We start from the raw sequence: 17,641 nt of genomic DNA on the forward strand, positions 1-17,641 counted from the left end.
GCCTTGGAGAGGTCACTTCAGTGCTGCTAATGCAGGAAAAACAACTTGGGAGGCAGCAGTTACGAGTTACCAGTCTCTGCAGCCACAGCAGGCACTGTGATTCTCCAGTGGTTTGACTTTGCCCCTGGAGGTGTACTCCATTGTCTTTCGAGACAGATGGATGCCAACAATTGACTGGGATCCCAAAAAACCATGCTCAGGGAGAAATGTGGTTCTCAAACAGCAGCCCACTATTTCTCAAATATTGTGTCTCTCAAACCCCACCCCAGACTCCAGGATCAGCCCAAGACATGTTGCTACCTGAGGCAAGGACAAGATGGCACCCCCATCCCCATTCCCCAAGCAGAAGCCACCTGGAACAATAATCCAATTTTACTTCAACAGTAGTGACAGGATAGCAGCTGCTACTGGCGCTCAGGCAGGAGACCAGCTTAGGGGGTCCAGGAAAGGCCATGCAACAACATAGGGAAATGGCTGGATGCCTCAGAAAGAACAGCAGGGTGGGGCTGCTGTTTTGGCCCTCATCCCCAGCATCAATTGCCTAAGACAGTCCATTTTGTTAAATGCTTGGGCTGGCCCTCCCTTTACGGCAACCCTTTTTTCGTTTTTAAGCTGGGTACACACAATTCATCTAAAGAACATTTCCCTCCCTAAAATCCTGGGAACTGTAGTTTTTTTAAGGCTCCTGGGAATTATTACATGAAATGAACATATACTGTAATACAGTTTAGCAGCTAAGAGACTTTTTCCTGGCATGGAGATCTGCATTGAGAAAATCTCCTACTTCCTGTATGCCATGTGCGCTGTCAACAGGACACGGGCAGGGCTAGCAAAAAGCTCTAGCACTTTTATGTGGTTGGGAAGTTTGAGTTCAGAGATCCCATCTTCGCTGAGCAGCCCTTGGGCAAGTAGCTCCTTTTTCTCAGCCTCAGTTTCCCTAGCTGTAACACATGAATGACACAGATAGAGGATTCCCCCACCTCCCGCCCCCACTGCCCTCTTTGGGCTGAGGGGAGGCTAAGTGAGGATGGAGGGTTACTATGGATCCGTCCAGTGCCTTGAGACACTGTAAATGGGTTGTGGAGTGCTGTGAAGATCAAAATTGTTCATCAGCTGCTTTGAGATCCTTCCTTCAGCCCCAGTATGATTCCTACCAGTTCAAAGTGCATGGTCAATGATTTTGCTTGGGTAAAGACACCATATCCCACACCTTGTGCTAACTATACTGAAACGTGACTCCTCCTGCCTGGTAACTGTGGGCCCACGATTAATGCCAAATTAAGTACCATCTCTATTAATGCACTGAGTCAGCAACTATAGCCTTGTGAAATGTTCCCTGCTCATTTTCCCTGGGCAATTAAGTGTGTTTGATGAGCAAGGGCATTCGCCGCTTGAATCAGCCACGAGGATTGGGGGAATGTTGCATCAGCTACTCTGGCTCCTCCTTCTCCTCCTCCAACGAGGCTGTGGGAGTGGTTCTGCTCTAACGTTTGACATTCATGGCTTCTAGAAGCTTACATGTTAGCACGTATATTCTGGTAAACGTCAGAAATTCAGAGGCAAAAGCCTCAGGGGTGGATCTTATTGGGCACCATTAAGTATGCCGCAGCAGGAGGTCTGAGCTATAGGGCATGATCCTTCAGAAGGTTCTCCTACTTGGGCATGCTTAGGATTGCCATATTTCAAAAAATAAAAACGAGGACACCCCGGAAGTCGTTGATTGACTTGTCTAAGATCCAGGGCAAAGTGCCACCTCTTGGAAATCCTCCCAGAGGTCAATTCCGCCTGTTAGATCCTGGTAATGCCTGGGAAAATCTGAACGTATGGCAGCTCTAGGCATATTGTACCCCAACTCTGATTTGTTTGAAGAGGTCTTGTGCAAGAGAACTTCCCGATGGATTGCATCATTATGAGGCACCCTGCTTCCCAGTGCTAAATGATCAAAGGGAAAGGGCTATATCCAATACGAGTCCTACTCAGACCCGACCCATTGGAGTTCATGAACAGGGCTAACTTGGGTCCATTGATTTCAATTGGTCTATTCTAAGTTGGCTACAACACTTAGTGAGAATAAAAAAGTCATCCAGAGGAAAATGCAGAGATGCTTTTATGTACAGTTTAAAGCAGGGGTGGGGAACCTCAGGCCCAGGGGGCAAATACAGCCCCCCAAGCCTGTCAACCTGGCTCTTGGGACTCTCCCCATGTCACACACCCTTCCCTGGCTGCACTCACTCTCGCCAGACCTGCTTTGCACCTCCCTTGAGTGTGTTTGCCTGGCTGGAAGGTGTCCGTGGGCTCTGATAATGCCTCTCGCTTGCCTGGATTAGGAGGGGTGTGTAAATGCGCACAGAAACTAGCCTACATATAGAGAAAGGTCAAATTAGTACTCTTTGTTCTGCTGACTTCTGCCTCAGGTCACATCCACTGCCATATATGATCCTTGGATGGTTGCCCAATAATTATCCATTGTCCATATGACGTTCTTCTCCAAATCACGGCCTTCCCACACTGTCCCATTCCCTCAATCTGGATTTCTCATACCCTCTCCTTTTCAAAGTATACCTGGTATGATGAAATCCAGACTGGTGGGGTGGGGTGGGAAAGCAGTGATTTGGAGAACATAATATGGACAGTGGATAATTAATGGAGGTATAGTAAATGGAAAGATGAAAGAACTCTCTACTGAATATAATGTCCCCATGCTGAAATAGTATCATTGATGTAACATGGGTGTTCATTCCATTTACCGTATTTTGTTGTTCTTTGCTTGGTCTAAGTGCAGAATGTGTATATATGTAAGCTCAGGGAATTGGCTCAGTAATTCTCACAACCCTGTAAGGTAGGCAAGGCTGTGAATATGCAAGAATAGCCCTGCTGGATCAGGGCAGTGGCCCATCTAGTCCATCATCCTGTTTCTTGCCTTGGCCAACCAGGTGCCTGTGGGAAGCCTGCCAGATGGGCTGAGTGCTACAGCATTCTACACACTTGTGATTCCCAGCAACCATTGTGGGCCCTGATAGCCTTATCCTCCAAATGTTCAATGTGGGGGGAAACAGTTTGTGTGGGGCGGTGAGGAGGGTAGACGGTCCTTGGTGGTCTACATGTTTTTGAGTTTGTGCAGCGGGAGTGGCAATACATACGAGTGCTGTTTTTAGGCCACAACCCTATTCTGTGCACACTTACCTGGGAATAAGCCCCACTGAAGCCAGTGGGACTTCATCCTGAGTAGACATTTATAGGATTGCGCTGCTCGTTTGAAGTCAGTGTAATCCTTTGGGTAGAGCTCACAATCTATCAACAGCTGAATGTGGGTGAGTGGGGTGGAGAACCCTGCTGGCTTTCATCCCAGATGTCTTGTAGGTGACTGATGCCCTCCCCTGCTAAAAGGATGCTTCCCACATTCCTGCAAGTCACTCCCTTGTCCCAGTACCTTGGGGGTGAGAGAGCTAATGCAAGGAGGGAAAGGAAGCTGATAAGTTGTGCCTGGAACAGCAGCAGGTCTGCAGGCATACTGGCCTCTAAGAGAAAAGGCTGTAGCTCAGTGGTAGAACATCTGCTTTGGGTGCAGAAGGTCCCTAGATCAATGCTCTGCATCTCCAGACATGGCTGGGAATGTCCCCTTTCTGAAAACCTGGAGGGTTGATGTCAGTCAGTGTGGATGATACTGAGCTAAATGATATAAGGTAGCTTCCTATGTAAGCTGCATGGCCTGCATTGGAGAAGGAGGTCCCAGGTTCAGTTCTTGGCATCTCCATGGTTGAGGAAGGCTCCCATCTGAAAGCCTGGAGAGCCATTGCCAGCCAGTGTACTGGGACAGCACTGGGCTAGATTAGCCAATAGTCCAGCTTGGTATAAGGCAGCTTTCTATGTTCCTTCTCCATGAGCCAAGAGTCCTCTTGCATTAAATGGAGCACAAGAGACAGGCATGTTTTTCTCTGTAAGCATCACTGAAATGAATGGGAGGTGCTATGAAACGAGCAGGTGCAGAGCTGTGCTCTCAGTCAGCTCCCATTCACTTCAGTGAGGATTGCACAACTGATCTTCTTAGTGAATTGTGTGCCTCATGTGCAAAAGAAGCCTGAAAATGTGGAGGAGCCTCACAGCTTACAAATTCAGGATTGGCAGGTTCCCTTTGTGTATGAAAAATGGGCTGGTGATCTTTGCCAAACATAATTTTCACATTTATAAACTCTGCAAATTCAGTAAATGCATACCAAGTGTTCTGCATCCAAAATTCAATTCCAGTCCATGTTCTTCATTGATGTATTTTTGGTTTTTTGCACCAGGCTGTAGGTCAGGCGTATTGGTGAAGGCAGAAGTGGAATTTTCCACTTCAGTGTTCCTTAACACCGAACTGATCTGTAAAGGGATACCATGGCCTGCTACTCATCTCAGTGGTGTGTAAGCTGCTGAAAAACCACTCCTTCCTGGACTAGAAACTCCAGGCTATGCCAGGAGAACATAAGAACCTGCCTTATACTGAATCAGGCCATTAGTCCATCTAGTTTTGCATTGTCTGCACCAAGAGTGGGGAACTTGGTAGCCCTCTAAATATTGTTGGACTCCATCTTCCATCAGCCCCAGCCACCATGGCCAATGATCAGGGATGATGGGAGTTGTAGTCAGCGACACCTGGAGGGCCACAGAAGCCCCGAGTTTGGTTTACACTGACTGGCAGTGGCTCTGTAAGGTTTCAGACAGGAGTCTTTTCCAGTTGTATCTGGAGATGGCAGGGATTGAACCCAAGAGATTTTGCATGCAATGCATGGCTGTACTATTGAGCTTGGCCCTGCCACATAAAATACCTGCCAAATCTCTGTGTAAGAAACTGCCTTATAGTGAGCCAAGACCATTGGGCCATTTGCCTCAGTATTGTCTACACTGACAGGCAGCAACTTTCCAAAGCAGGAAGAGCCAATGTGGTGCCCTTCACATGGTTGGATTCCAACACCCATTAGCCCCAGCTAGCATGGCCAAGTCAAGGATGATGTGAGTTGCTGTCCAGCAACATCTGGAGGGCACTGCATTGGCTAGAGTTTCAGAGAGGAGTCTTTCCTGGTCATGCCTGGAGATCAAGCTTCTCATGCTGTGCTGCAGGAATGAGTGGCACTGCAGAAGCTCTCAAGGTCCTGGGAAAAGCATTAGGCTACTGAAATGCCACAGGAGACAGTCCCAGCTGCTGGCTGCTTGCAGTCTGAGCCGCACCCTCTCCAGTTTCACTGGAAGTAGAAACTGGCAACACATTGTCAGGTTCCGTGAAAACTAGAAAAATCACTTTGATAACTTTGATATCATCCACCCTGTGACAGAGGTAATGCAGTTTAATAAACCCTTTCTTCCAGAAATAAAGTAGAAGGTTTGGCTTAATTTATTATCAAAGATTGATTTTCAAATTGTGTTCCAGGGAATCATGGTGGGATTTGGGGGTGCGTGGGTTATCAAGGATTCCTTTGTGAGTGCTAATAGCACATAAGGAGGAATGTGTGGATATCTCAACTTTGGTGTCTTTTAGTTTCTCATTTTTCCAGTCGTCAGTTCAATTTCCTACTTATACACATCAGTTTGCAGTAGTTGGATTTTTTAAGCCCTCGTGAAAAATTGTCAATATTTTAGTGCAAATTTGGTGCCTAATACTGTATGCACATTTATACAAAGCATTTTCTCCAAATATAATGCATTTTTGCATATATAACGTGCCACAGCAAAATTTGCAGAACGCGAATTTAAAAGGATGGCTGTGTTTTGGTTCTCACATTGTTTCGGAAAGTATAAATTAGGTAAGCTTGCTTTTAAATGTGAATTGGATTGTGTTTCTTCCCCATCCCTACTCACAAGTTCTACAAAATTATTCCTCTTCTGCTGAAAGCAGCAAGTGGAATTGCAGTTGGCCAACCACACTTTCAGCCCATAAGGATATTGGTTTAACTATTGGTCCCATTCTCATTTTTGTGAGGAGTCAATTGGTTAGGCCAGTGTGTGCCCTGCACAGGAACTCTGCGTTGTCACCAATACTAGTCCTACCTAGAGTAAACTCACTGAAATCAATGTATCTGTAACTTAGGTCTATTAATATTAATGGGTCTACTTTGCCTGGACTAGCATTGGATTCAACCATAAATTCAGACAAAATCTCTCTCCCAGCCTGACCTGGGAATGCCACGTATTGAACCCAGGACCTTCTGTGCACAACACACATGCTCTGTACCACTGAACCATGGCCCTGCCCTAAGGCATGCACCCTCCTCACCAATTTTCTGTACAGCAATGGGAGTCCTTGGCACATGAGTCAAAGAGGAATGTTTCCCTGAATGTCCAAAGTCTGAAGCATTTTTTTTGTGGTGCGCGGGGTGGGTGGGATCCCATTGGTGGGATTAGCTCTGTCTCCTCTGTCACCTGAGCTAGGGAGAAACATTTGCAGCAGGTAGCAAGAAGCAAGGGCACGCTCTTCTCCTGGGTAGGTAAGCAGCAGCCTCCCTTTTCTGCCCAGATCAAAGCCATACCTGTCCCTGGCTGCCTCTCCCCAGGGTGGTTCTGCAACTCCACCCTGGCCTCTTTCTTTCCCAGATAAGGCCCAACCTCATCTTCAGGTTGCACCGCTCTGCCTTCAGGCGTAACCTTTCCTCCCGCCTCCCCCGAAGCTTGCAGGAGCGCCTCAGATTTCAGAGGAGCAGAAAAGCTGCCTTGACGTGCATCAACCTGTCTTCCGCACGCTTTGCTTAGGCTTGTGCATTTCCCGGATCTTCTCTCCCCGTCCCACAGCATGCCAGCAAGAAGGGTTGGGGAACCCTCTGGGTGCCACCCCATTCCCCCTCCTACTGCCCAGGGGGTCTGGGGTGCGGGGAGAAAGAAAGTCAAGACCAGAACTACAAAAGGTAGGTGTGAAAGTGAACTTTTTATTGGGGAAGAAGACTGTAGCAAACCACCTCAGTAACACCGTGATAACAAGAGGCCCTCTTGAGATTGCTATTCTTAACCCGCTCAGAAAAGTTCCCCCCGTCCTGCCCCCCCTGCTACCCTTGAAAAGGCCCACCACCTCCATCTTCTTACAACCGGATGCCCTGAGTGAGAAAACCCAGCAGATTAATTTTTTTAAAAAGGGGGCCGTGAGAAGCACAGGTGACAACTCTTGCTTAATTCTGTTCAGCTGCTACTTTGGCAACTTTACCACGCAAAACAAAACAAAAAAATTCTTTCTTCCACAGTTAAACACTAAATATATGTATACACACATATACATTCAGATATCTCTGTCCTCCATGACAGGTCAGGAAGACTCTCGTGTTAACCAGGTGCTGACCAGATAGATACAAGAGTTAATACAAAGCAAGGAGCTCTGGGTTGCAGGAAGAGGTCACATACCAGGAAGTACAGAGGCCAGGAAATAGCGATGCCCCTCCAAAAAGCTGCCACATGAGGAGAGTTAGGTAAATGCTGAAGTCCCATTTGCGCGTGGATCAGTCCCCTTTTGCTATAAAAATCCAGCTGGAGCTCCCAGGAGCTGGAGAAAATGAATCTTATAAAAATAGGATGGGTTGGGAAAGTGGGACGGGTGGGAGAGAGACAGTGAGGTTGCAGGGGAGACAATGAGTTACCGTCGTTCTGCAGTCTGCAAAGTTCAGTTCTTTGGCTCTTCACCAGCCTCTCCCCCTTCTTCTCCTGAGCACTCTGCGGTCCATAATGTGAGGTTGTCCCTGAGAAGCTGCATGATGAGGGTGCTGTCTTTGTAGGAGTCTTCGCTGAGCGTGTGGAGGTCGCCCATGGCCTCGTCAAAGGTGGTTTTGGCTAGCTTGATGGCCTCTTCTGGGGCATTGGCGATCTCATAGTGGAAGACCGAAAAGTTGAGGGCGAGGCCCAGCCGGATAGGGTTAGTGGGCTGCATCTCCTTCTTGCTGATGTCCATCGCCTCTTGGTAAGCTTTCCGTGCATTGTCGATGATCTGCTTGCGGTCATCCCCAGTGGCCACCTCAGCCAAGTAGCGGAAATAGTCGCCTTTCATCTTCAGGTAGAAGACTTTGCTCTCTGGGTCGCTGGCTTTCTTGATGAGGTGCTTGTCCAGCAGCCCCAGGACAACGTTGCAGACATCCTTCAGCTCCTTCTCAATCTTCTCCCGGTATTCGTTGACCAGCTGGGATTTGTCGTCGCCTTCCTCGGTCTTGTGCTCGATGCTGGAGATGACCCTCCAGGCAGACCTCTGGCAGCCGACCACGTTCTTGTAGGCGACGGAGAGGAGGTTGCGCTCCTCGTTCGAGAGTTCAGCTCCGTCCTCCACCACTGCCTTCATGAAGTCAGCCATGTCCTCATAGCGCTCGGCCTGCTCAGCCAGCTTGGCTTTCTGCACCTGGTGGTTCCTGGCCATCGTGGGGGCAATGGAAGGGAGTGCTGGACAAGGAGAGAGATCAGGCAGCTACTCGAAGAGCCCTCAAGAGTCTCTGCTGAGTTCAGCTGCCGGGATCGGCTTTTGGCTTTGGCGTCTCAGCCTGGAGCAAGAACAAGGCGTGGTGAAGAAGCGCTCAATGAGCTGCCCTTCCCCCACTTCCTTTCCTGCAGCCTCTCCTTAAAAGGAAAGTGGCAGTGATTCACTCTTTGAGCAAGACGGTGAATGAATGCTCACCTGCCCAGGGATGCAGAGAGAGAGAGACAGACAGACAGAGAGACCCTGAAACCTCTTAGGCAAGAGGTCACTTATCCTCCTGACAGGCATCATGGACAAAAATGGGCCACAGAGCATGAGCTCAAATAAAAGAGCGTCTGTTCCCCTCCAGGGGGCAGTGTACAAAAACCTAACCTGACCCACAAGCCCCAATCTTAACCCCTGTCCATCCCCAGCATTCTCTAGCCAGTATTTTCCAGGGGATTTCAGTATGTCTACACATCATATATCTAATCACATTCCTGCTCCCAAAAAAATCACGGTGTGCTGGATTCCCAAGTGTGCTGGGAATCCTAGACCTGTGAGCGGTAAACTACAGTTCCCAGAATTGTTGTTGTTGTTGTTGTTGTGTGTGCTTTAAATGTGTGGCATCTACACACCCAGTACTGACTACGTGAAATTGCCTCCCTTCCGAACATGGGACCAGTTTATATGATCAATGGAACAGAACCACAGTGGTTACTGCAGCTGATATACTGTTAGAGTGCAGTATATATAGTAAATTATTTTAGCAAATAAAGCTTTCCCTGAAATGTACCACAGCAGAGGAGAAGGGGTGCATGTTTGGATACTCTGCCATTAAACAAAAGTAACCCCACCCTCCTGCACAAAGAAAACATTAAACTTGGCCTTCCTGACATATAAGTTTGACATATGTGGGGGTTTTTTTGTGGGAAAAGAGCAGTATTCAAATATGTGGGGGGAAATAAGCCACCTGCAAACTGAAGCGGTACTAACCAGGAACAGCTTTACCATTTAGGAACATAAGACCATTGGAAGGTGCCTTAGGCTGCATACACACCATACATTTAAAGTACACTGTTCCACCCAAAGAACCGTGGGAACTACATTTTACCTCTTACAGAGATGCAATTCCCAACATCTATAACAAACTAGAGTTCCCAGGATTCTTTGAGACAAGTCCTGCGCAGACGATACTTGGCTATATGGAGCAATTTCTGTGTGTTCAATATGTGTGTGCAAACTGTGCGCGGCCATGTCGAACATGGACGTGACCCCAAAACATCACAGAAAGGGACAGGGTTGGGGCAGAACAGGGTGTTTGCAGGCTTTTTCAATGGTGTTTCAAATATATGCAATTTCACCTAAATGCATGGTGGCTTGGACTGTAACCCCTGCGTGAATGATAAGTTGCCTGTAACTCAAAATGGCATGTTCCCACTAGACACATCTCCCACTGCCGCCTGCATGAATGTGCAGATAGTCGAATATGGCTATGCTCACCCCGCTTCTCCAAGTGGTGAGAAGCTCCAGGCTGATGCTCTTTGGAAGAAACTCACTCGATGTCATGGGCCAGGAGTCAGCTTCACCTGCTGAGCAGCAGCCTGAAGGAGCTGAAGGCGAAGTTACTCCACCTGTTGCTGATCAGCCTTCTTGCTCCTGATGAGAACCAGCAGGCTCCAGCTTTCTTAAGCAGGGTTTCCAGCCTCAGTCAGGTGCGGGAAACAACCTTTGTCGTTCCTGGCCCAACCTTGCTGTTTCTTGTGACCTTGGACCCTTGGCTTTCTTGACCCCTGGATTGTTTGACTACGTGAACTAAGATACTCCTGACCTTAGGACTGGCCTGGACCTTGTATGCAAACTCTGTCTCCAGGCAAGTACCCCCCTGAGACTTGGCTGGCTGGCTTCTCCCTCTGCTGAGCTCTGCTGTGGCTGGCATTACAGCACTAAGGCACTGGAAGCTTATTGGCAGACTGAGGTTGGTGGGGCACTGTCCCATTTGCCCTAATAGCCCAGCCTCCTAACTGTTCTGTTTTTAACACAGCTATTCAAGTTTACATAGAGATCCAAGTTCAAGGAACTCTGCATGTGATAGAACATAAATCTCATTAGCCCAGTGACTTGCAGCTAATAGGAAAACAATAATACAGATAATCACTTAAAGACATCAAGATTTAGCTCAAAGGTGTCAAGCTTGTTGGCTGGAGTTGTTTTCTTTTTCTGTGATATCTCCAAAAAGCACCTGCCACACCTAACAGTCATTTTACAGTTTGACAGGGAGGAGTGGACTCCTCTTCGGAGAGGTGCAGATGTGGCATCTGTTCACACATGTTCACACTCGGTGATTGCAACCTCATGTGATGATTGGCATTTGTGAATCAGCCACGACAAATCATCACAGGCCAAGGATCTCGCGCACCTATCTTAGGAAGCTGCTTGTAGTCAATCAAATTATTGGTTCATCTAGCCCAGTACTGTCTACTCTGACTGGTAGCAACTGCAGGTGCTGTCAGGGAAGGACTTTGGGACTGAGGTCCAGGGCCCAACTCACCAGGAGGGGCCCTCAAATGCAGCAGAATACAGTGGTACCTTGGTTCTCGAATGTCTCCGTTGACTAACATTTCAGAACCCAAACACTGAAAAACTGGAAGTAAATGCTTCTGTTTTCAAACACGTCTTGGATGTCAAACAGCATCTGCTATGTGTTTTTCAATTTTCTCAGTTGAATTTGCGGGCAGCCCTTTGTGCCTCGGTTTTCAAACGTTTTGGAACTCAAATGGTCTTTTGGAACAGATTACGTTCAAGAACCGACGTACCACTGTAACTGGCTCACTGCGTTTTGAGAGAGGCCGTACTCAGATCACTAAGGCTGCATATACACCATACAGTCGTACCCTAGATCGCGAATGACCTGCGAGTCAAACGTTTTGCCTCCCGAACGCCACAAACCCGGAAGTGAGTGTTCCTGTTTGTGAATGTTCTTTGGAACCCAAACATCTGAAGAGGCTTCCACGGCTCCCGATTGGCTGCATGAGCTTCCTGCAGCCAATCGAAAACTGTGCCTTAGTTTCCGAACATTTTGGAAGTCGAATGGACTTCCAGAACGGATTCTGCTAGACTTCCGAGATACCACTGTATATTTAAAGCACATTCTCTTCCCCACCACAAATGTGGCCTGCCACTGATGCTGCACCACATTTGGCTCAGCGCTCAGCCTCCTCTGCCCCCTCAATATTGGGAGTGGGCCTGAGCCCCCTGCTAAACAATATGGAGGGGGCTGAAGACACATCAGCCCTAAGGAGTTGGTTCCTATGGTGTACAGCATTGCACGGGATTCAGCCATATACAGAGTCTAGCTCCATATACACCAACTGGCTACATAAAGTAACATATAGTCAGCAGGGGTAGTCAATGTGGTGCCCTCCAGATGCTGATGGACTCCAACTCTCATTAGCACTAGCCAGTATAGCCAATGGCTAGGAATGGTGGGACATATGGAGGACACCATGTTGACTGATCTACACTAACTGGCAGCATCTCTCTAGGATTTCATATAGGAGTCTTTCCCAGACCTGCTTGGGGATGCTGAGGAACGAACGAACCTGGAACCTTCTATACAGCTACAAAGAGACTTCAACAAACATTACCCATACATTCTCCTCTTTTCTTTGCCGTGCACCGCATTTGTCTCCATGAAAGTATAGAAAAAGTTTCACTCTCAGAACTAAACCTGTTGCCACTTGCCGAAAGACTTCTCCTTTCTTCCGACACTGCCAAAAAGACAGACGGGAGAAAGCCCAACTGCATGACAAATTCCTTGCACTGCTGAGTGTTTTTTGAGCCTAGGGTGATACATCCCAGGCTAGCATGAGGAGAGGATGGGTGCGGCCGATAGCTCAGTTGCTCCAGCTTGAGAAGGTGAATTGTTTCACCAGGGGTGACTCATTGCTGATCTACGTTATGTGGTCTGAGCAAAACTCCCTCAAAGCATCTTAGCACAGTGACACAGACCGCACTTTTCTTTTCAACTCAAGTGACTGGGTGGTGCAGGGAGATTGCTAAGGGGGGTGGGAGGAAAATGGGTCAGGAGCCCCGGAACACACCCAGACAGCTTCAAAGGCCTTGTAGCATGATAGTGGAATCGGGTCCATTAGGCTAAATGGGGTACTGCCCCACCAACTTCCATTCTAGTCTCAGCCAGCCCACCTGCCTGACTTTGTGCAAGCCTAGGGGGTGTCCTCCTCCCCAGCCTCATTTTGCTCTAGCAGAACTCAGCTGCATAGCTGTCAAGCGTCCCTTATCCCAGCGCCATGTCCCGCAGCTGTCCCTTATTGATGGATGTCCCTTAAATTTCCCGGGTTTCAAAGGAAGCAGCTCCTCTCCCTCCCTCCCTGCCAGCCAGGGAGGAGGGAGGCTCCAACTGTGTTGCTTGGCTGCCCAGCCCGCCCCCCTCCGGCCTTCTCTCACCAGCCTCGGTCCCCGGGAGCCCCTCCCTGCCAGGACTGGCGGGAGCCTCGGGCCATTCTGCCACCATCCTCCTCGAGGCCGCTGAACTGAGAGTCTCTGCCTGGGTCCTCCCCTCTGCCCATTACCGCTGCTCCCGCTAGGCCGTACTGCGGCTGTGCCGCCGAAGGACCCGAATGAGATGGGCAGCCTGGCATGTCTATGAATTGATGAGGAGCCTTGAGAGGAGAGCGAGAGCAACCATAGAGAAAGCAGTTCAGAGAGAGAGGAAGAGGAGGAGGCGGAGGCGCGGGCAGGTGTTCCAAGGGCTACAAGGGAAGGACCGCAAGCACTTCTCCTATAGATTTGTAGTGGTAGACTAGCATAGATGGTCTGATCTGCGGGTTTACTTCTGGCACTATTTCCCCCCCCCCTTCCTCCCGCCCCACCTGATGGAATTGAGAGCTGCAGATGGAGCACGAGAGAAAAATTACAGAACTGCAGCAGCATCTTTGTAGCTTGGACTTTTTTACGCGAAAAGTGGTTGCTGCTTGTAGTTATTTAATTGCAGTGTTTCATCAGCTGGTGTCTTGAGCAGCAACCTCTGGAAACAAAGGGCTAAAAACCGGTGCTGCTCTCCAAAATTATCTGGTCCCTTTTAACTGGTTGACTAAAACCCCTTATTTTGGCCGCTGGTCCCTTATTTTCAAGGCTGCTGGTCCCTTATTTTCAAATCTGTAAGTTGACAGCTATGCTCAGCTGGGAGAATGGGGACAAAACCAGAATTAGGTAGCTCTGCCTCTCATTGGCTCTGGTGCCATCTACTGTTTGGGCTCCCCATATTCAGCCCCGACAATCACAATGCGCACCAACCAGCACTGTAGGAGGGGTGTCCACTTTCAGAGCACTGGAAGGAGAGGGCCTTGTGAACCATTTGGTCCAACCTTTGCTCAAAGCAGGGGATCCGGAGCTAGAGCAGCCTTTTACAGATGGCCAGAGGCAAACCTAGGGTCCCTTGTGTCCTTGGCAAGGAGCTGTATTGGCGCTCCCCCCCCCACAAAAAAATCACCTTACTGCAATAGCTGCACTAGAAATTACTACATATTATGCGACCCAAGTACCTGAAGCAAGCTTCTCCTTTATTTGATCTCGCTGTGACGGCGGCATTGCGTCGCCACACACATATATGTCATACACCCCATAGTCTCCAGCTGTCTACCATCATACTGTATTGCCATTTCTCTTACCCAGGCATAGGCAAACTCGGCCCTCTAGATGTTTTGAGACTATAATCCCCACCATCCTGTTAGCTAGGGATGATGGGAGTTGTAGTCCCAAAACATCTGGAGGGCCGAGTTTGCCTATGCCTGCTCTTACCGCTCAGCTCCCAGCTCTTATCTAAGCTCACAATCTTTCACAGATAACTGGAGACAAGTTTCTGGGGTGATGGGGGGGGGCAGTCTTGCCAACTTCTAGGTACAGCTCTGCAGGTGGCTGGTTGCATATCTCTGCAAAGCAGAGCCCATCCGCTCCCAGGTATTGGTTCCATTGGCAAACTGCTCGGCTGAGAGCTTTCTCCTTATGTTCAGCTGAAACCTGCCCTCCCTGTAAGTCCCTATTTGATCTAGGCCTATCCTCTGTGACAGCAGGGAACAAGTCTTTGGCCTTTTTTTCAGTATGACAGCACACCAAGTATTTGAAGAGTGCTATATGCTATATGCCAAAAACACCTGATTTATATGCAGAAGGTCCCAGGTTCAGTTGAAAAAGCAGCAAGTGATGAAGGGGGGGGGGAGGGAACACTCTGCCTGAAAAGCTAGAAAGCTGCTGCCAGCCCATATAGATGATGGGTCATGGGTCTGACTCAGATCCATATATTGCTAATTGGTTGTGCAAGGAAGTTGGCCTGTTTTAGGGACAGGATATTTCCCCAAGATTCCAATCCAAATAAATTAAAACTGTTTGCAAACGGTGAATTCTTTCCTCAAGCTAGCAAAGCTATTGGGACTTGGAGGGGCTGCGTTTCTTGTCAAGGGTCCCTGCGTTTTCACTGCTTGATTGTACACAGCCTTTTATAGGAAGGGTGGTAATAGAAATGTTATAAAAAGCAATAGCACCGGAAAACAAAATAACCTTGTGGGCGTCTGCTATCAGATTCTGCACTAAGGTGGTTCTTGAGCTACACTTGCAACCTCCTCACATTCCTGCAGGTTCTTAAGGGAGTGTCTCGTATCAGATTGCAGAATCGCAGGACACTTAATTATATGCTTGTGTGGCACTTTTTCATGACAAACACAGTGCTTCTGCTGGCATTAGCAATGTCCCCAACGTCTGTGGCTATGTTGGTTTGGGAGGCTGAATTTCCAAGCAGTTTTCTGGCATTGGGGGTGCTGGAATACGATTCCCAGGAGAGAACACAATATAATGAGCATGCGGCTGGTACCATCAGTGCAAATGCGCCATTGCAAGCCAGGCGAGAACTCTTGGGAAACAGATCAGTGTTTTCTAATCACTCACCAAGAAAGTTCATGATTCTTGAGTCAGCTCCGAATCTAAGGGGTTTGCCTGCTGCTGGTCAGCATACTGATGTCATGACTAAGCCACCAAGAAGTATTTTCAGCTCATACAAGATGGCTATTGCTCACATTCCCAGCAATAGTCAGACGCCTGCTGCCTCCAGAAAGTCTAAAAGCAGGATGTTAAAATAAAATAAAATGGGGGAGGAATCCCAGCAGGTATATTACCTCTGTGTAAAGCGGTTCCATCTTCTCAGAGCTAACAGCTGTCCACATCAGGGAACAATACTTAGCATGGGTAAAGCCTCTAAGGGGAGCCTCTGTGAGGAGCTCACACCCCTCCAGATGTTATTAAACTCCAACTCTTACCAGTCCCAGGCTGCATGGGCAACACTCAGGGATGATGGAGAATTGTAATTCAGCTATATCTGGAGTGCAAGAGGCTACCCATTCCTGCTGTAAGCTAAGTCAATATCCTAAGGTTGCCATATTTTAAAAAGCACATATCTCCCGCAAAAAAGAAAAACTGTCGTTTGTTAAGGATGCTGGGAATTGTAGCTGTCATGCATAAACTATAGTTACCATGATTCTTTTTTTGGGGGGGGGGTGCTTTAAGTGATAGTAGATGAGAGATTTGAACCTCCATGGACAATGACTTCCTAAGGCAGAGGAGTCACCTAGAGCCTTTTCGTCTCCTTCCACACACACAGTGTGATGACAGCAGTGACTTAACTGGCAATTATTGTGTGTGAGAGCGAGTGCTTGGTGTCCCTCCAATTAGAGGCCTGAAAGGCTGCCCTAGGGTTGAGATAAATGCTACCAACTGGGCTCCGGCTGGTGCCTATTATCGCTTCGAAACCCACCTGCCCTATGAAACACATGCTTAACCTCAGGCAACCCAAAGTTTGAAATATGCCCACAAAGATCCCTCCACTATCCTTGCCACTCCAGCCACCTCTGAGTCATATTTTAAACCGTAAGCAACTTTTACTTTATGCTGTAAATAACTAGATATTTGAATGTTCCCACACTTCCTCCCTGCCCCTCCCCACCTCCCCATGGACTCCAGTACTTGATAATTGCTGAGGGCCTGGGTGAACCACTTTAGCAAATGCAGAGCACAGGTGCAGCATGTTACTGCTTTTAATTGTATTTTTCTTGCTGCTTTTATTTCATATGTTGTATTTCGCTGTGTTACAGTTTGAACTCTTCACAGCCATGCTGTAGACCACAGCTTGGGAAGCCCTGCTAGAGAGGAAAGGCTCAAACTCACTATGACAGGCTGGAATGTCAGACATCTGGGCGGGTCTTTGTGCCTGTGTTCCAAACAGTACAGAGCATGCTGCCATCATGAAAGAGAAGTGCCCATGCTGTCTACTTTCGAACCTCGTGCTAGGGCTGCATTTAGGAGTGTCTTCACCCCCATTGTCCAGCGCTGAGGGCCTTCTGGCAGTTCCCTCACTGCGAGAAGCGAAGTTACAGGGAACTAGGCAGAGAGCCTTCTCGGTAGTGGCGCCCGCCCTCCCACCATATGTCAAGGAAATACACAACGATCTGACTTTTAGAAGACATCTTAAGGCAGCCCTGTTTAGCGAAGTTTTTAATGACTGATGTTTTAATGTATTTTTAATATTTTGTTGGAAGCTGCCCAGAGTGGCTGGGGAAACCTAGCCAGATGGGCGGATGGGGGGGCAATAATAATAATAATAATAACAATAATAATAATAATAATAATAATATTTACTCTCTGCACCAAGAAAAAACAAGGCTACAGCACAAAGGGTGCCAGAACTCTGCATGTTAAAAATAAGAAATGTCAGAACAAAAATATATAGAGAAGGGGTTCTGAACATAGAAAGCTTGACACAGAATGGTTGTCAGACTTTCCAGTATCCTTCCCAGATTTCTGCTCCCCCCAGCCAATTTATATTTTTGCACATACAGCAACATAAATGCTGCAAAATAAAAAGGCAAAGTAGGCTGTCTCAGTACATAGACAGCAGATGCATCCAGAGCAGCAGTCTTCTTTTAACACCTAAGTACTGATTATCTTGTTGACGCGGGTGGCGCTGTGGGTAAAACCTCAGCGCCTAGGACTTGCCGATCGCATGGTCGGCGGTTCGAATCCCTGCAGTGGGGTGCGCTCCCGTCGTCCGGTCCCAGCGCCTGCCAACCTAGCAGTTCGAAAGCACCCCCGGGGGCAAGTAGATAAATAGGGACCACTTACCCGCGGGAAGGTAAACGGCGTTCCGTGTGCTGCGCTGGCTTGCCAGATGCAGCTTGTCACGGC

The 17,641-nt window shown here is 48.2% G+C and overlaps 1 protein-coding gene across 1 annotated transcript; it reads right to left on the bottom strand.

Annotated features, from left to right (window-relative positions):
- Positions 1 to 7,063: 7,063 nt before the first annotated feature.
- On the bottom strand, positions 7,064 to 8,743 carry SFN (stratifin). The gene has a single exon (XM_053398694.1). It carries the CDS (start codon positions 8,354 to 8,356, stop codon positions 7,616 to 7,618), a length of 741 nt encoding a protein of 246 aa, XP_053254669.1. The 5' UTR covers positions 8,357 to 8,743; the 3' UTR covers positions 7,064 to 7,615.
- Positions 8,744 to 17,641: the final 8,898 nt, after the last annotated feature.

The sequence above is a fragment of the Podarcis raffonei genome, chromosome 8, assembly GCF_027172205.1.
Source record: "Podarcis raffonei isolate rPodRaf1 chromosome 8, rPodRaf1.pri, whole genome shotgun sequence".
Classification (NCBI taxonomy): domain Eukaryota; kingdom Metazoa; phylum Chordata; class Lepidosauria; order Squamata; family Lacertidae; genus Podarcis; species Podarcis raffonei.